This window comes from Lithobates pipiens, unplaced genomic scaffold, assembly GCF_037356315.1.
Source record: "Lithobates pipiens isolate NorthernLeopardFrog02 unplaced genomic scaffold, aLitPip1_a1.2 Scaffold_8, whole genome shotgun sequence".
Taxonomy (NCBI): domain Eukaryota; kingdom Metazoa; phylum Chordata; class Amphibia; order Anura; family Ranidae; genus Lithobates; species Lithobates pipiens.
This window is the reverse complement of record NW_027507903.1, coordinates 248,497,521-248,517,516: the sequence shown is the minus strand read 5'-3', so window position 1 is coordinate 248,517,516 and position 19,996 is coordinate 248,497,521. Positions and strand designations below refer to the sequence as shown.

Sequence of the window (19,996 nt, the reverse complement as noted above, 5' to 3'; positions counted from 1 at the left end):
GATTTACTGAAACATTATGTAAGCAATGCTGCTATTTGTGATAGCACAAACAACAGCCTCTCATGACATTTAGCTTTAGGCAGTATTTTATATATTCAATGCTGTTATGAATTGAAAATACATTCAGATTCTTCCTTTTAATTGTAGCAATCACTAGAGAAATGACAGATAGACCCTGATGCTAATTTCCTAAAGTCAATACATAATGTCATACAATATAAGCCAAGGCCAGTAACAGGTCACAACATACCGCAAGATCCTGGCGATGCTGGTCTCCGCTATTAATAAATAGTCTTCCTCTGGTGATAAGGCCAATCCATTAGCCATATACAGGTCTTCCAGCAAAGTCTTTGCTTCTTTCTTCACTATATCATAACGTATGAGTCTTCCACAGTGATTTGTTTCTAATACCTAAATTATTGCACAATGAGAGTAGAAAGAAAAACATACAACTACTATGGAAAAAAAGTGTTACGGCAATTGTGGTATTCTAGGAGAGTGGCCTCTTTTAAATTTAGCAAATGGAAAGCCCCTAAATGTATACTAATACAATAATTGATTTTCATCTGTTTGCATACAGCACCAGGAAATATGCTTTGATTGAAAAGCCTTTTCTCTTTCTTTCACTGACTGACACAGCTCCTTTATTCTTGACCAACGGGTTGTTATGCCACCTTCAGGAGAGGACTAGGCAGAATATACTAACATGTACAAAAAACAGAACTTTCTAGTTCCGCCCAAGGGGAGGTCCCTTCAGTACCAACCCTCCAGCCTGCTTCCTGCAGCCTCAGTTTTTTTCTGCCTAGTGAAGGAGAAGGACCTAGGAACCCTGTGGATTTTTTTTCTGCAGAAGTTTGCCTTTTGCGCAAGATTAAGATCCTGTGATCTGCTATCAACAGCTGTCTGGGTGACAGGCTGGATACCCTTATCCTTGTAGTCTCCCCAGCCTGGCCAGTGAGTGTGTGCAGACCAGAGCTCCATGCTGGGTCGGCCATGACATGCCCCCCAGGCTCCAGGGGCGGTCGGGGAGCGTAATGCTCTGGGGCACACATATGACCGAGCTACTGATGTCTGCATCACAGTGTGCCAGGCCAGCAGCCACCCCGTACTGATCGGACAGTGGGTCTGTGATGGAATGTTCCCCAGCTCATCAGGACTGGTAAGTACAGCTCTCCCTGCCTTGGTGGGGCTGAGCAGCTGGGCATTCCCTGGGGAGGTAGATTCGGGGGTCCCTCACCTCCCTCTCTTCCTGTCCCTATCTCCCCCCCCCCCCCCCCGTGGGGGATGCTGCATGGACTTCTGTGCGGTGTGTGTGCCACACAGACAGGGGCCCCCTGGGAGAGCTCTCATCTGGGGTGGTGGCTGTGCTGGGTGGCTGTGCCCTGGATGTCTGTAAGGTCTCTCCCCTGGGTGTCTGGAGGTCTGTATCTGCTGATCGCTGTAGAGCTGTTTGCCGCCATTTCCTCTGCCTGCTTTTCACTGTCTCTCAATGTATACAGTGCTCAGCGGCCATTTTTGGTGTGATCAGGGAGAAACATGGTCAGACTCAATTTTTCTGTAGTCCGGTGGCCATTTTCCCTGTGATTATGTCCTTTGTACTGGACGTTCGGCGGCCATTTTGTTGAAGCCTAAGCACGTTTTCCATGCTCAGCGCTGTTCTGAGGCTCAGCACAGCGCGGTTTTCTCTCACAAGCATCTGGGAGCTGACACAGGACACAGGCACACCTAGCTGGACAGCGCAGAACTCGGTCAGGGTCGTGAGTCCTGCGGTGGGGGCCCGTCAGCCTGCAGCAGTTAGGAGGGCGGGACCATCACTGTCCTAAGTCCCCAACAGGTGGCAGACAGGGTAGGGTCAGCATGGCTTCAGAAACTGGTGTTTCTTCCCCTGTTACTTCCTCCAGGCAATTGCAACCGGTTCGCCTGCAGACAGTGCAGTGCCTCTGGATGCTTGTCGGCAGTCCTTAACCACTTGCCGCCCGCCATATAGCAAAATGATGGTGGCAAAGTGGTTGTAATATCCTGACCGGACGTCATATGACGTGATCAGGATATTAAGCCGCTGCGTGCCGATCGTTGTTGCGGGGTGTCAGTCTGACACCCTGCAACTACGATCTCGGTAAAGAGTCTCCGACGGAGACTCTTTACCACGTGATCAGCCGTGTCCAGTCACGGTTGATCACAGTGTAAATAGGAAGAGCCGGTGATCGGCTTTTCCTCACTCGCGTCTGTCAGACGCGAGTAGAGGAGAGCCGATTGGCTGCTCCTCTGACGGGGGGGGGGGGTCTGTGCTGATCGATTATCAGCACAGCCCCCCCGAGGATGCCCACACTGGACCACCAGGAGATGCCCAGCACCAGGTATGCCCCCTAGACCACCAGGGATGCCAGCCAGTGCCCACAATGAATGCCAATCAGTGCCCATAATGGATGCCAATCAGTGCCCACAATGGGCATCACTGATTGGCATGCATTATTGTTTGGCACTGATTGGCATCCATCCCTAAAAAACTTTAAATTACAATGCTGCCTATCAGTGCCCATCCATGCCGCCTATCAGTGCCCATCCTAGCCGCCTATCAGTGCCCATCCATGCCCATCCGCGCCACCTATCCATGCCCATCCGGGCCGCCTATCCATGCCGCCCATTCGTGCCAATCCGTGCCACCTATCAGTTCCGCCTATCAGTGCCACTTCATCGGTGCCCATCAGTGCCCATTAGTGAAGGAGAAAACTTACTTATTTACAAAGTTTTGTAACTGAAACAAAAAAAACATGTTTTTTTTTTTCAAGATTTTCGTCTTTTTTTATTTGTTTAGCAGAAAATAAAAATCCCAGAGGCCGCGCAATTTTCAAAGTGCGACAGCGCTGAAAGCTCAAAATTGGTCTGGGCAGGAAGGTGTATAAGTGCCCTATATTGAAGTGGTTAACACGTTCGTTGCCAAGATGGAGGCGGTGCGTGGGTGCAAGGACGCAGCCCCTGCCCCCGTCCTCCGGGGAGAGCTCTGACGCAGACTCGGGCCCGCTGAGGCTGGTGACCTCTGGTCTGTATAGGATGACACTGACCAGGACCGATCAGACGAGGATGAGTCCACGTCAAAAACGCTTGTTGGAGCGCTTACCACAGCTGGCGCGATACCCTGAAAATTCAGGACACAGCAGATTCCTCTGTTGAGTTAGCGGTCCCTTTTGGGTCCCGTAAGCCAGCCCGTACACCTAGGTGTTTCTGTATCTGACTTATTTCAAGTTCGCAATGGACCTTTTTAGGTCCCAAAAGGCATGGCGGTCCGTTCCCCCCCGAGGACCCCCCAGTATCCAGGTTCAACAAAAGTAACCACGATCCCGGGAGAAGAGGTTCCTGTGTTTTAGGACCCCATGGACAGCAATCGAAGCAGTGGCCCTTTCCTTATTTACAGTTGGGGGGTCAGAAATACGACCAGTACTGACCACAGCACTTGTGTCGCAGACACTTACTGAATGGGCAAAACTTTGCACAGCAAAATGGAGAAGCAGCAGGCTACTCCTGTCTGTGTGGAACTAGCAGACCAGTTAATGCATGGACGTATGTACGTTGGAACGTGGCTCTGGATACGTTTCCTCTGCTATAAAGGGTTTCAGTGTCAGCAGTGGTGCTGAGGCGCCTGATTTGGCTGAAAGACTGGTTGGCGGACCAGGCATTTTAAAAAAGCCTTGACGGATTTAGCCTTCCTTGGTGAGCGGCTCTTTGGAGCTTCGTTGGATGACATTATTAAGAATGTCACAGGTGGGAAGAGCACCTTGCTCCCACAGGCCAGGAAGACTAAGGAACCATGCCGTAGGCAAAGGCCCTAATTTTCCGCTCAAAAGAGGCTTTTCCGTCAGTCCGGGACTTCGGCAAAACGCTCCCAGACCAACAGGACGACCCTTGGGGACGAGAGCATCCCTGGAACCGCAAGCCTAACATGCCTGCGAGAAAGGTGTTACCGCATGAAGGTTTGCCCCGTCCATCATACGGGTGGGGAGGTCGCCTGATGGGCCTCTCGGCTATCTGGCCAATGGGTCTGCAAACTGATTTCCTTGGCTACAAGATAGAGTTCCTCTCTTGGCCAACGGATCTTCCCTTCCCCGACATCGTGTCTCAGTCGCTCTGGTGTATAAGGCGGCGATTTAGTCATCCGTTCACACTTTTACCAAATTCTACTGAGTGGATGTGAGCACATCGTCTGATGCCTGCTTGGCTGCAAGTTTTTTCTATAGAGTGGATGTAAGCGCACCGTCTGATGCTGCTTAGTCGCAAATTTTTTCCACAGAATGGATGTAGCGCATCGTCTAATGTCTGCTTGGCTGCAAGTTCGCAAGCGGCCGTGTAATGTTGCAATTCTGCACTACTTTTTCTTTTTTAAAGAAAATGCAGTTAACTTGAGTATAATGCATTGTTACCGAAAGTTCTGATGCTGTCAGATAAGGTGGTCAACTCCCTTGTTCGGGAGCACTCCTGAATGTGGGTGAAGTTCTTTTATGCTGTTTCCCACCCCTCGTTATGATACTCCTTGGGGACGTCCCAATGGTCAAGAGTAAATGAGCTGTGTCAGTCAGTGAGCTGTGTCAGTCATAGGATTTTTGTACTCACCGTTAAATCCTTTTCTCTGTAGTTCACTGACTGACGCAGCACCCTCCCCTGTTATTGTTTTATGTTATACTGCTTGTTGACATACTGAGGCTGCAGGAGCAGGATGATTGTTACTGAAGGGACTGCCCCTTGGGCGGAACTAGAAAGTTCTGTTTTTTGTACATGTTAATATGTTCTGCCTAGTCCTCTCCTGAAGGTGGCGTAACAACCCAATGGCAAAGAATAAAGGAGCTGTGTCAGTCAGTGAACTACAGAGAAAAGGATTTTACGGGGAGTACAAAAATCCTATTTTGTCATGTTCTGTTCTAATAAAGGCCTGTTTCCTTGAGACAAAATTATAACTCAGGCTAGGTTTTACACTATATACAAGTGCAGGACTGCATGTAACCACACACTTTCCTGCACCCACAGCAAAAATGTGCTGTGATTAGTATTAATTGCTAATGGGAATTATTGGCTCCAATGGCACCCCCAAGCACTAGAAACTGCAGAGCGGTTTCCTGAGCTAGGAACCACATAGTGCTATGCGGCTTCCCTGTGAAATGTTTTCCCTGCGTTTCCGTAGACACAGCAGCCCACTCAATTCAATAGTCTACTGTGCCTGTGTGAAACTGGCATGGTGTGTCTAGCCTTGGGGTTCCTGCAAGGCACAAACATGCAGTCTTGAAGGATACTGTTGCCTTAGGAGTTTATGTCAAATCTCCATTAACAGCTGTAAAATATTGTACTTATGAATATACTTCATTTAGCTTGTATTTATGGAGGGCGTGCAACGTAGCTTCACAGAAGTGTCTGTTAGACAGACAATTCGGTGCCTAAGCTTGTGTGTACAATGGGACCCAAATCTCATTGTTCTACACATACTCACTTCAAAAGAATCCCATGTTTGAATATGCAATGAGGGGCCATGGCTAGTCCATCATGTATACTTAATTTCCCTGAAAATGTAATCTACTTACAAGGTTAAGTTTCCTGCTCAAAATAGTCTGAGACAAGGATCTGCATTAAAGGGGGCTGCTTAGGCAAAGTATAGGGATTGGAGATGTAGCCAGTCCTTAACCAGGAATAGGGAAGCCCACCAATCAGAGCCACGCCATGCCAATCAATGAGGCATCAGCCTGTAATGATATACACAGACTAGATGGGAGGGAAAAAAACACACTATGGTAGAGCAGTTGCCTGAATGGAACCTCTATGGAAATGGTAAATATGGGAAATCTCCCTTGTACTTCTATCTAAATATGTTGGTCGTAAGTCTTTTATGTCTTACTGTTTGTAGATTAATGTTGTAAGGAACATACTCTGTATTCCTTCTTGTAATCCATGATTTTTACCCTTTCCCTGTACAAATAGATAGATTGTGTGCATTAGTCTAGGCCAGGGATGTGCAATTAGCAGACCTCCAGCTGTTGCAGAACTACCAGTCCCATGAGGCATAGCAAAACTGACAACCACAAGCATGACACCAAGAGGCAGAGACATGATGGGACTTGTAGTTTTGCAACAGCTGGAGGTCTGCTAATTGCATATCCCTGGTCTAGGCTTACTTTACTATACCAATACATTTTTGTTATTGTATTAAAACTTTCACTCATGGTCTAAGAGCTTTTATTTAACCCAGATCATATCTGGGAGATATTAAATACCAAATATAGTAAACGGGTAACAATACACACTTGATTATATCAGTGTTGGAGATAAAGTGGTTTGTTACAGTAATCTGAACATTCATAACCATCCAACTTCCCAGCTGTTACTGCTGTGTTACTACAGGTCACCGTTTTGCCTCACTGCTTATACCAGATACTGCTCACTCACAGTGGGCTGGGGTAGGAGATAAAGACTAAAGAGTTAGTTCATCTAAAAAAAAATGTATATGAGATATATATGATATATATATATATATAGATATAGATATAGATATAGATAGATATATATAAAATCTCTATATCTTTCTCATTTATATGCAGTCCTCCATTTTGTATAACATGCCATATTTTTTTTGAGCCGCTTACTCCATTGTCCTTCCCCCTCCATACTGGAGATGGCAGGATATACCGATCGTTGAATGCATGGCCCTGGCAACTCACTAACAAGCGCATGGCTTTGTTACCTACCCACCCACACAAGCATAGTTTCCTTTCTTACGCTCTTGCTGAACACTGAGCTTCGAGAAAGGGTGGACTGCGCATGAGTGGGTAGGGAACAAAGACGAGTACTCATTCCTAAGTTGCCAGGGCTATGCATCCAATGCACCATATGTCAAGTCATATACAGGGCAGAGAGGGGAGTTTAATGGAATAAGCAGCTTAAAAAGTAAGCATTCTTTTACAAAACAGAGGGCAGCGTATTAATGTACTGAGGAAGCTGTAATACATAGAGATTTGGGCTATTCTCATTGGAGGTGAACTAACATTTTAAACCCATTTTGGCTGACACTCTTTCCACAAATCAACTCCATACTCAAAGTAAATTATGGGCTTTTGATCTGTAGGACTCGATTCACATGAATACGTTTTTTTGATGCTTTTTGCATTTTGCAGAAATGTAGGGAATTTTTTTAACATGGGTTCCTATGGAACACGTTCACATCAATGCATTTTTGTGCCTCTGCGTTTTTGGAAAGGGTCGGGGACCTTTTTTCCCACAAAATGCAGCGTTTTGAATGTACGAGACTTCAATGGGCCTGCATCCAAAATGCAAGTACTGCACCGTTCTCATGAACATTGAAGCTCCACAAGGTGAGATCTTGCATGGAGCCCCAGACCAAGGGAGATTGACAGTTATTTTGTGTTTCTTACATTTGTGAATAATTGCGCCAACTGTTGTCACCCTCTCACCGAGCTACTTGGTGAAGGTCTTGTAGCCTATTCCAGCCTGTGTAGGTCTACAATCTTGTCCCTGACATCCTTGGACAGATGTTTGGTCTTGACCATGGTGGAGAGAATGTAATCACATTGATTGATTGAATGCTTCTGTGGACAGGTCTTTTATATAGGTAACAAGCTGAGATTAGGAGCACTCCCTTTAAGAATGTGCTCTAATCTCAACCGTTACCTCTATAGAAGGCACCTGAGAGCCAGAACTCTTGCTAATTGATAGGGGATCAAATACTTATTTCACTCATTAAAATGCAAAGCAAATTATAACTTTTTTGAAATACGTTTTTCTAGATATTTTTGTTATTCTGTCTCTCACTGTTAAAATAAACCTACTATTAAAATTATAGACTGATCATTTCTTTTTCAGTGGGCAAATGTACAAAATCAGCAGGGGATCAAATACATTTTCCCCCTCGCTGTAACCCACTGTACCTTACTAGAGGCACCAGACAGGGCTGCCTTCTGTAACCTCTATTATCTGTGCTAGCACTGGATCCTCTAGCAATACTGAACAGAGAATCCAATAACATTAAAGGATTTATCAGGGGTGACAATTAAGAAAAACGTGTCATATACAGCATGTGGCTGATGCACTGTAATTTCTAGGACACACCTCACGCAAAATTGTGTCAATTTATTTGAACAGTTCAGCTTTCTCTTAAAATTGGAAAAAAAACTGAGATGAGTAAACTCTACTATGCTTAGACCCCCTTAAGTAACAGTACTAACACTCCCTACAGAACTCATCAACATTCCAATACCTTGGGATTAATTTTTCTCTACCTACTTCTCCTTATTAAAAGGAGAAGTATGGCTAAAGCTCTTTTGACTATGCTTCTCCTGCGGGTCACAAGAGTGCACTTAGTTCTGCACTCCTGTGACCCAGATTCAGCTGACAGCTGGTCCAGGCTCTGCAGGAAGCCTGATAATAATGTCGGGATCCGCCCAGATGCCTGGCCAGAAGGTGGCTCAGCCTTTCAGAGCTGAGCCAGCCACTCACATCCCCTCTACAGTCTGGTGCTCCAATGAGCACAGAGCCATGACCGGCTGTCACCGCTCTGAGCTTAGAGTCTGAGAACTGAGCAATCAGCAGTCTTTGATCGCTCAATTCTCGGTACAGAGCTGGCAGGGGAAAGCTACAGCATCAGAATATAGCTCCAGCCGTCTAGGTTCATATGATAGTTCGTTTTTTCTAAAACCCACACTTTTTCTCATTTAACAAACTGACAGAAAAGGCAAAACTCATAAAAGATGAGCTGGGTGACTCAGATTCTTTATATCCTCCATAATGACCCCTTATGGTTAATCAAACGCTGGTTCAAAATTACACTTTTTTTTCTGGTAAAAGTGCCAAACTAGAATCACTTTAGAACACTATTTTGGAATGTTCACTATACAACCATGGGATACCATCTTGCAAAACACATCCCTGGATTCACTAGGCCCCAGTGGTCCAGTTGTCGGTGCTCCCTCCTCTCCCCCTGCAGCAGTCGCTTTCTGACACAGGGAGCATTGGGTAAGGGGATGTTAAGAATAGTAAGATTTACTTGACAATTCAAAGTAAATTGGCAACAAAGATACTTGCAGATATCAGCACTAAAAGGTCATCTTACCTCATATTTGTGATGTCGTCTACCCCATTTGCTGCTCGAGTCTGTAAAAAATATAGTGCCATTTTGGGACAATGCAAGTCCATTCAAAAATTTGAATGGTATTCCATCCACCCCTGCAAAGATTTGTGTATTACTTTAAAGAATTCAGTTTTTGTACATAATAAATCTGACAAAGCTGCCCACATCCTCAAAATATTTATTTTTTCTAATAAGTGCATGCTACAGTCACAAACATCTTGTACAAATATCAAAATGAGTAAACTCCTGACTGGTATATATCCATGCACAGACACTGTACCTGCACTCCAGTCTGTTTTACAGTTTCTATGCCTAGTTACCTTCTTTGTTAGAGAGAAGATGTTCTTTTTCTCCAGTCTGGGGATGTACCCTGAACAATCCAAAATAGGAATCAGCTACAATTAGATATCCATTGCTGTCTAATCGTACTCCATGTGGACGTCCACACACTGGCTCATACTCAGGAATGCCTGCAAGGAAAATAAACATTTGCACTTAGTGCTCAAGTATTGATATTCTAATTAAGAGTGATATGAGAGAAGATATTCTTGACCCAACAGTTGGCCCCATCTTTTAAATGCATATCCTGGCTACACTCTGATTATGACCAGAAATTAAAAGTACCAGGGTTTGTTTTTTTATTTTGTAAGAAGCAATGCTTCCAAGAACCTATCTAAAAAACAAAACAAAAAAAAACAAAAAAAAAAACAATGCTATCCAGGAAGCACTGCAATTGTGCTAAAATCATATTTTAATTTACTTCTAATCTGACTTATGTCTAAAGTAGAGAGCACAAGGCATGCAGAGACCAAGTAGTTTTAGGCTCTTCTGCTAAGGGGTTCATTTATTAAAAGGGGTTTTGGGCAAAGGGGTGCAATCACAGATCCAGCGAAGACAGGTAACAAGGTCACAGGCAGTAACATGGGCCCAAAGCAGTACTCTGGAACAATTATGCCCTGTACACATGATAGGATTTTCCCACAACAAATGTTGGATGTGAGCTTGTTGTCAGAAAGTCTGACCGTGCGTATGCTCCATTGAACATTTGTTGTCGGACTTTCCTCCAACAAATGTTTGAGAGCAGGTTCTCAAATTTTCGTTGTCGGAAGTTCCGAGCATATGTACACAATTCCAACACACAAAAGTTCACACATGCTCGGAATCAAGCAGAAGAGCCGCACTGGCTATTGAACTTCATTTTTCTCGCCTCGTTGTACGTGTTGCATGTCACCGCATTCTTGACGTTCGGAATTTCCAACAACATTTGTGTGACCGTGTGTATGGAAGACAAGTTTGAGCCAACAGCCTTCAGAAAAAAAGCCATGGTTTTGTTGTTGGAAAATCCTATCATGTGTACAGGGCATAAGGTTAAATCCAGAGTTACAGCAAAAGCAGTCTGAGCTAGGGTTAATCTGGAGAAGCCACAGGCAACAACACAGAAAATAAGGGAATGTTTCCAGGGGAGACACAGGGCACAGCAGGGCCAACAGCAACACGATACAATAAAGATAGTATCAGAATCTTCTAGGTCACAGGAGGGAGAAGCACAGCAGAATGGTCTCATATGACTTGGCCTCAGCTCAGGGTCCATGCAGGTAGCACATGGCTGGAGTGGAACATAGAAGAAGGTCTTGTGTGGCCTGACCTCAACTCAGGGTCAAATAGCACATCATAGAACTGAAACAGCATGAAGGTGTTTAAAGGGCAGCAGATCACAGGGTCCTTGTGTAGCCTGACCTCAGTCAGGGTCCTTGTAGGTAGCACATTGCAGGGGGGAAACAAAACAGGAAGGTCTTGTGTGGCCTAGCCCCACAGGCGGTACTCGTAAAGTAGCAGAATCACCAGGGTACAGCTCTTGTGTACCCAGCCACTGCTCAGAGTGCACTAAGGCAGAAGGTTTGCAGGGCAGCAGGGTCCAGCTGGGAACAGGAGGTTTCCTGGTCTTGGGAGGTAGGGGGGGGTCATCCTATGCACCCGGCCGCAGGTCAAAGTGCCCCCAGACATCAGCATTGCAGAAGAGAATGGGAAGCAGGGAGCCCCAGGAGGATAATCCCAGGGTCCCGGGGTTGGTGGAGGGTCTATGTAACCTGGCTGCAGCGTAGGTCCACACAGGCAAGGTCATTACAGCAGAGGAAGAATGCAGAAAGCTCTGGGTCAAAGATCACAGAGCCCTTAGGGGTCTATATGGCCTGGCGCAGCCCAGATCAACACAGGCAGCAACATCATCCAGAAGAACATGGGAGAAGGTCTCATGGTCCTGGGGACTCTGGCCAAAGCCACACAGGCAGCATCATGTTCCAGAAGGGAGCAGGGAGGCCGAGTACCCCCCCCCCCCCCCCCACACACACACACACTTAAAATGTTTAATGTTTGTTTGCCCAGGAAACTAGCTCCTCCCATTTCCTCCACAACTAGATTGTAAGCGCTGCACTGTGCCCATCAGAGAGACAGGATCTACAACCTGTATGTGATAACTTCACATTCAGGTCACAGTTAGGGTTGCCACCTGTCCAGGATTCACCTGGACAGTCCAGGTTTTGAATCATGTGTCTGGGTTTCAGTCCTCCTGAAACCCGGACACATTATTCTGACAGGAATGTGGCTGAGAACAGGGCTTGACAGGAGGGTGAGGGGGCACTATGTGCGCCACATTACTATTCTCTTTGGAGTGCCAAAAAGGTGTCCCAGATCTGTTACAATCCTATAGTGTGAACTAAAACAAACAATTTTACTATGAGCCACTAAAGTGTTTGGGTTTGGCTTGAAGAAAAAGTGGCAAACTTAGCCACGGGGGGTGGGGGGGAGACTGCTTTACATACAAAGACTGCCTTACATACAGGTAGAGTGGTAGGATCTACGTGTGGGCACCAGAGCCACGGAATAGTGGAGGGCTATTTCTTCTCTTCCCGCACGTATGTAATGTGGGTGGTGGTACATGTGCAGGAAGCTAGGGAACAGGATGCCTGTGCTACCTCTCATTAAAAAATATGTGCTTCAGCATTTTCAGTTTTCTGCTGCAGTACATCTGCATTTTCAGTTTTCTTGCAGTTCCCCTGCAAAGCCTTTTAAATACCTATTGAGCTGGGCAGTGAAGTCCACTTGAACATCCTGTGATGTAATGTAGAAGATAGTGTTCTGCTGGAGGCACATCATCCGACTCAAGGTTCTGGCTCCCAGAGATCGCTGGCCAGTCCACAGATTCCACCCACAAATTCACAGAGATATGTACAGAAACAGACTCATTCATTCATAATTATTGTGTGTTGATACATTTGGGGCATGGCTCGGCCAGAGCCCAAGCTGAGGTTGCCACTCACTACCATACCTTTGGAAGATATGGTTATGCGACCACAGGGACATCTTCCTTCATACTGAAATATGTATTTGGATTGATGCACTTGATAAAATGAAGTTATTGGTGAAGTCTGGCATTTCCAAAATATCTGTTAATAATGTGCCTTTTTGTTAGTGATGAGCCTGTGTCTAATACATGTCACTGTGCATCGGTATAATTATTGATTTTAAGACTCATCCACCTAGCTAGTTGATTGGTCTTATTGGTCACATGTGTTATTTACGAAGTTCTCATATAAATGCAGATTTCAGCTTGCGATCCTCACCCTATGAGTAAGCTCTGGGTGGAGTAAAACACATTACTCTTCTGCGAGCCAAGTGGAAGAGTTACATATTGGAGACTTCATTCAATAAACTCGAATAAGGCTTTTTAGCAGTGAACATCCTGCAATGGTGTGGCAACGATGCTGCACTGATCCTGAATTCAGAGTAGAGATGTCACCCTCATGTAGGCTGTGCCTGCCAGTTCAACAATGGAATGAGAAAATGTTGTAGGGAACATGGTTATCATTGTCACTGCTGATTCACAAGCTTGCAGCTTGACATTCAGCACCTGGCCACAACTAGACCTGTCCGCTGCTTTCTGGATTTCTCTTCTGCCCAAACCCTACCAATGTGAACTGCAATGCCTGGAAGAAGAGCATGTAATACACAAATGAAAAAGGATCTGGCTCAGTCAGGGAGGTAAAGGATTTTTTTTTTTTACTTTATGGAGGCATGTACTGTATATTATATAGTAAATGGCTTTGGGACTTCCTTGCAAACATCATCGTTATCATCAAGTGTTTCCCAATCCTACTGGTTGACACATTCTGTTGCCACATCATTTTTTTGCTCTGCAACTTTTCTTGTGGCTCAATGTGTGGGGTTGAGGATGCAGCAGACTTGAAAAGCAACCAGTGGACACATGCCCACATTAGGCTACAAATTAAATAAGATACCAGCATCTACGGTGAATTGAATAGAGGGAGAGCCAGGAAAGCAAAATAAAAGCAAATATAAGGAGAGCCACAAAGCAGGTAAGCTGTGTCTTATAAATCTGTTTACAGGTTTGACTACAGGTACCAGCACAACACTTGATGCATCTTATTCCTTTCTTCTGTGGTAGAATATGCTGGGCCATTCTAAATGGACAAAGCTCTGGCACATCCACTAAGTGCCTCCACTCTATACCTGTTGGTAGCTTTTTTTGATTTGCGACAGAGTATTTTTTAAGACAAAGAAGTGTACGAAAAAGTTGCTTGGATAACTCACCACACTCCGACACATTCTTCCCCATCTGGGTTATGAATTGTAAGTGTTCTCCACGAATCTGCCACAACTTTCCATCCACAGTGCCGGTGTAAAGGTTACCTAAAGAATTGCACATTCCGGTGACCATCACAAAATTACAAACGCTGTGTTGGGTTTTCCTCTACTGTGTAGGAGGTTTTGGGATCATTATCAGATAAAAATAAATGGTTAGACATTTTAACTCTTTATCCTGCATAGGAGCTACCATACACCACAAAAATGAAATTACTGGGGTCAAAAGAGACACTTCCCTGTGTGCCAGAAATGAGGCAGAACTGGCACTTTGATACATATGCTTTAGAACTGCCCTAAACTATTCTGATCGCGGAGGAACACCATTGCTACTATTAATTATGTTTTTCAAGAAAACTCGGTTACTGATCTTAAAATTGGCATTATGTATTTAATTTTTGATGAAGACAACTAAATTCCCTACAACCATACAATTACCTTGCTGTTATTTAGGAGTTGAAAAATAAATACCCATAAATGGGTATATCCCATTCCTCCTGTCTTAATAAGTGAAGACATTTTATTAATATTGTCCACAAAAAAAAAACACAACAAAAAAAACATACATACATACCAGCATAGAGGGTGTCATAATACATTTACAAAACATTGGGAGAGGTGGCTGGAGACCCTAGGCCCGGTGTCTGTACAGCTAATCTTACCTAGATTTTTGAGTTGGAGAGACAGGATATGTGCTACTCAAGTAAAAGTCACATGGCCTTCGAGATAGAATACACACTAATGCCCTGTACACGCGGTCCGAAATTCCTACAGAAAGGTCCGATCTGATTATATTGTCGGAAAATCCGATCACGTGTTGGAAATTCCGACTGAAAAAATTTGAGAGCAGGATCTAAAATTTTCCGACAAAAAATCTGATCTGACTTTTTCCGATTGTTTGTAGAGAATTCCGATCGGACAAAGTGCCACGCATGCTCAGATCAAATTACGAGATCAACGCTATTGGCTACTGGCCTCTACGTAGTCCCATCGTACGCAACGAACGTCACCTCATTCCGAACGATCGGATTTTCCGACAACTTTGCCCGACCGTGTGCATGCAACACAAGTTTTGGACAAAATCCGTCGGAAAGAATCTGACGGATTTTGTGGTCGGAATGTCCGACCGTGTGTACAAGGCATTATACATTCCTGGGTTCAGTTTTTCTAAAATGCGGTGTGGAGAGGGGATGTGTGCTCTTCCTCCAATCAGCTGTCTCCCTGTGTAAGCCAAGAATACACAACTACAGCTGAATGAGGAAGTGAAAATTCAAACGTGATGTAAAAATTCTAAAGAATATAGAAAGGTAAAAGACAGCAGATATATACAAGTAAAAACGTATGTAGGGAGATTTGTTTCATCCCTGTGTATCATCTGAGGCTGTTCATTTCACTGAGTATAGGAGAGGGCTTACATCCACTTTAACAGTTATTTGTTAAAGCTGAACTCCAGGAATTATATTTTTGAATACTTACATTGTGCCAGCATCGCTCGATGGAAGTACTCATATCTGAAGTCTGGTCGGCCACTGGGGACACTGTAAATCACTGTAGTACCTACATACAGAGAACTGTGATCTTTTGGGTTCTCTAAGAATGGCTTCCCTCTATATACTGAACATAGTTCAGTCAATCATCATTCACACAAGAAAGGATGCTTCCTTTCTTGTATGAATAAGGAGCGATTTATAGACATGAACTTTATTGATTGATATTGTTGGATATATACACAAGCATATGTGTGGAGCCAGTACACTCGATCACCAGTACTACTACGGATTGGGTGTTATTGAAGATATTTGTCTGATGCCATCCTGCCTTTATTTGCGAATTGTTGCCGCTCGACCTGCCTATTCCTTATATAAGATCATGCCTATTTGACCATTTGATTACTCAGTGGGCCATCTCATTCGGTAAGAGTACATTTTACTGGTGGAAGGATATGTCACTTTGATGAGAAGAAGATTGTCTTCATCACGTGGTGGCCTCACTGTTTCTCTTTATACTATTATGTGATCTTTTATGGACTCTATCTGTGCTGCACCATTTAACTTTGTATAATATTATTGAGGTGTTGTGAATTTCTCCTTTGGGTGTTCAGCTTGCAATCGTTTATTCATTATTTTTTATGTGTGTGCGCTGATTGTTTTTTATTCATACTTCTTTGATTGTATGAGGTGGAGAGATGGGAACATATGTTCAGCGTGCACAGGAGAAGCTGTTTGCACAGAACCCAGAAGATCGTGGTTCCTACTGTATCTAGCAAGGACTACTGCAGCGATTTACAGCTTCCCCAGTGGCCCTCTAGATATCAGTTATGACTATTTACATGCAGTCAAGCTGGCCCAACATAAATGTGCAAAAAAATATAATTCCTGGACTTCAGTTTTAATGTCTAGTATTTCTGTATAGAGAAGGGGTTGTTCGCCAATATTTAAGAACTCTGTAAATACAATAATTTCAAAGGAAGAGCATTCCATTATTTCTTAATCTATAGTATTAAATAAAGTGGATAGGCTAGGCTTAAAGCACAACTACTGGCAAACTGATCTATATATATTAGTATAGTATTAGTATATTAGATCTATATAAGTAGTGAGTGTACAGCTTGTATCACAGTGTAAATTTGCTGTCCCCTCAAAATAACTCAACACACAGCCATTAATGTCTGAACCGCTGGCAACAAAAGTATACCCCTAAGTGAAAATTATTATTATTATTATTATTATTATTATACAGGATTTATATAGCGCCGACAGTTTAAGCATCGCTTTACAACATTAGGGCAGACATTACAATACAATACAATTCAAGACAGGGGGAATAAGAGGGCCCTGCTCGTTAGAGCTTACAATCTAGGAGGGAGGGTCAAGTTATACAAAAGGGTAATAGCTGTGGGGGATGAGCTAATGGAGAAAATAGTGCAGTTGTTAGATGGAGGCAGGATAGGCTTCTCTGAATGTTTTCAGGGATCGCCTAAAAGTGGATACATTTGGAGACATTCTGACAGATTGGGGCAGTGAATTCCAGAGGATGGGCAAGGCTCGGGAGAAGTCCTGGAGGCAGATATGGGAGGAGGTGATGAGGGAGCTAGAGAGCAGGAGGTCTTGGGAGGAACGAAGTGGGCGATTAGGTTGGTATTTTGAGACTAGGCTAGTGATGTAGCTGGGGGAAGAATTGTGGATGGCTTTGTAAGTGTTAGTATTTTGAATTTAATTCGTTGGGCAAGTGGCAGCCAATGGAGGGATTGGCAGAGAGGGGTAGCAGACACTGTGCGGTTTGTAAGGTGGATGAGTCTGGCAGCAGCATTCATGATGGACTGAAGGGGGGATAGTCTATTTAAAGGTAAGCCAATGAGGAGGGAGTTGCAGTAGTCAAGGCGAGAGATAACCAGGGAGTGAATCAGGAGCTTTGTGGTTTCATTGGTTAGAAAGGGACGTCGTTTAGAGATGTTTCGGAGATTGAGGCAGCAAGCTTTGGAAAGTGATGTGGGGTCGAAAGGAGAGTTCAGAGTCCAGGATAACACCTAGCACCCTGACATGTGGGGATGGGTGGATTGTTGTGCCATTGCTCTTGACAGTTTGAGGAAGTGTTGTGACATCCATACAGATATGTCTGTTAGTAAGTTAGTGTTGCGTGAGGAGACTGATGGAGTGAGTTGAGGGGTGGTGAGATAGATTTGTGTGTCGTCAGCATAGAAATAATATTGAAAGCCGTGAGTGGCTATTAGCTGACCCAGGGAAGAGGTGTAGATTGAAAATAAAAGAGGTCCAAGAACAGAACCTTGGGGGACTTCAACAGAGAAGGGAAGAGGAGTGGAGGAAGTAGAATTGTAAGCAACACTGAAGGTGCGTTGGGATAGGTAGGGTGAGAGCCACTGAAGAGCACAGTCACGGAGCAAAATTTTTTTTTTAGGAGGAAGGGGTGGTCAACCGTGTAAAAGGCAGCTGAAAGGTCCAGAAGTAGGAGTACAGAATAGTGTCCTTTGTTTTTTGCAGTTAGTAGGTCATTTGTGAGTGTTAATAGAGCAGTTTCTGTGGAGTGTTAAGGGTAAAATCCAGATTGAAGGGGATCAAGAAGGTTATTCTTAATGAGGTGGCCACTCAGTTGGTTGTAAATCAGGCTTTCAAGAAGTTTAGAGGAAAAGGGAAGCAAGGTTGGGGCATAGGTTGTTAAGATTGGTAGGGTCCAGGGATGGCTTTTTAAGTATGGGGGTGACCAGTGCATGTTTTAGAGCATAGGCGAAAATGCCAGAGATGAGGGAGAGATTGAAGATTTGCGTTAGCGAGTGTAGGATAGAGTCAGTGTTTGAGAGGGAATAGGATCCAGGGGGCAGGTGGTTAGGTAGGCGTTAGGAAGGAGTTTAGCAACTTCGTCTGTAGTAGCAGTTTTGAATAATGGGAGTGTTAAGAGTACCTGTTGTAATGGGGTCTTAACTGGGGGAGATACCTGTAGAGTGGAGATTTCATCACGGATTGTATCAATCTTGTTTTTGAAGTGATTAGCAATCTCCTGGGCAGTGAGTGAGTCAGTGGGTGGAGGACGAAGTAGAGAGTTGAAGGTAGAGAAAAGTTTACGGGGACTGGACGAGAAGGTGTTAATAAGAGTTGTAAAATAGGTCTGCTTGGCAGTGTGGAAGAAAGAGTAGTATTTTTGGAGGGCAGATTTGTATTGGTTGAAGTCTTTGAGAGACTTGATCTTGTGCCACAGACGCTCAAGAGCGCAACTAAGTTTTTTGAGAATTCTAGTGTCATCTGTTTGCCAGGGTTGTAGGGGTCGAGGCCTGATTCTGCGTGTAGTGAGGGGAGCGAGCTTGTCCAGGGTGGAGGACAGGGATTCATTGTAGATGGAAGTGGCTTGGTTGGGGCAGGAGAGGGGAGAGATTCTGTCATAGAGGTGGTCAGCAGCAGAATAGAGGAGAGAAGAGTTGAAGTTTGCGAAAGTTTCTACGGGTGATGGTTAGGTGATTGAGTGGAAGCCTGTACCCATTGCTTCAGGTCAAATGAAGAGGTTAGACTAAGAAGTTTAGAAGTAGCAGGAGTGTTTGTATTAGCAGGGATGTTGAAATCACCGAGAAGGATTGTGGGAATTTCTGAAGAGAGAAAGTAGGGTAGCCAGGAAGAAAACTCATCAAGGAAAGTCAATAATGGTCCAGGGGGGCGGTAGATCACAGCAATTCTTAGGGAAGTAGGAGAGAATAGACGTATACAGTGAGCTTCAAATGATGAGAGGGAAAGGGAGGGAGGGGAGTGAATAACCTGGAAGGTGCTTTGGGGGGGATAAGAGGAATCCCACTCCACCTCCCTTGCGTCCATTAGGCCTAGGGGAGTGGGTCCAGTGAAGGCCACCCTGGGAGAGGGAAGCAGAAGAAGGGGTATCAGATTCGTGGAGCCAGGTTTCGGTGAGAGCAAGTAGATTAAAAGGAATTAGTGACAAAGAGGTCATGAACAGGGGTGAGTTTTTTGCAGACAGAGCGAGCGTTCCAGAGGGCACAGGAGAGGGGGAGGCTGGTGTTGGGAAGAAAAGGAACAGAGACTAAATTGCATAGATTGCAACTACTGCCAGAGGGTGTAGGGTGATGGTGATGGGTGTGTTGGGAGTGTTGGGTACAGTTAAATAAGGGAGGCCCAGGGTTAGGGGAAATATCTCCAGCGGTTAGGAGAAGCAGAAAAGTAAGGGAGGTAATATGGGAATACGATTTGTGTGAGGGGAAATGCTTCAGTACCCTGGGGGGTTTGTTAGCAAGTGGGCTTAGAGTAAGAAAGAGGTGATGAGTGCAGTAGTAGGGAGAGGGGAGAAGTGGTAAAGAGTGCATGTTTCAGAGAGGAAGGGGAGATAATTTGGAAATTAGTTCACCTGCAGTCTGCTGTGGATTTCTTTGTGAAAATCGCTGAAGTGCAAGAGCTGAAGTGCCACTTATTTAAAGAACCCCACTTCTTTGGAAGAACCCCTGTATGTGCAGCTCTCTGTATGTGTTCCCCCATAAAGAAGGCCTCGTTTTTATACTGTGTGGTGTGTGTGTTGAATCTGGCAATTAATCAATCAGGAGGTAATATTAGGCATACAGCTAGCAGAGCAAATCTTTTCACATCACATTCAAATTGCAAGAGGCGCAAAAGGCCAAAATTGTAAAGATAAGGGAACCCATCATTTAGGTAAGACTTAATAGCTAAATAAACATTGAAATAATGTGAGCATGGCTACAGATTGAGTTGAAAC

The 19,996-nt window shown here is 44.5% G+C and overlaps 1 protein-coding gene across 1 annotated transcript in view; it reads right to left on the bottom strand.

Annotated features, from left to right (window-relative positions):
• LOC143960825 (adipocyte plasma membrane-associated protein-like) overlaps nt 1–19,996 on the bottom strand; it is a 39,274-nt gene that overhangs the window by 4,511 nt on the left and 14,767 nt on the right. The window contains exons 4-7 of the mRNA XM_077469763.1: nt 13,727–13,825; nt 9,439–9,588; nt 9,101–9,213; nt 251–411 (exon numbers count right to left, since the gene is read on the bottom strand). Of these exons, the coding sequence (XP_077325889.1) occupies nt 251–411; nt 9,101–9,213; nt 9,439–9,588; nt 13,727–13,825 (523 nt within the window). The remainder of the gene's footprint in view (nt 1–250; nt 412–9,100; nt 9,214–9,438; nt 9,589–13,726; nt 13,826–19,996) is intronic.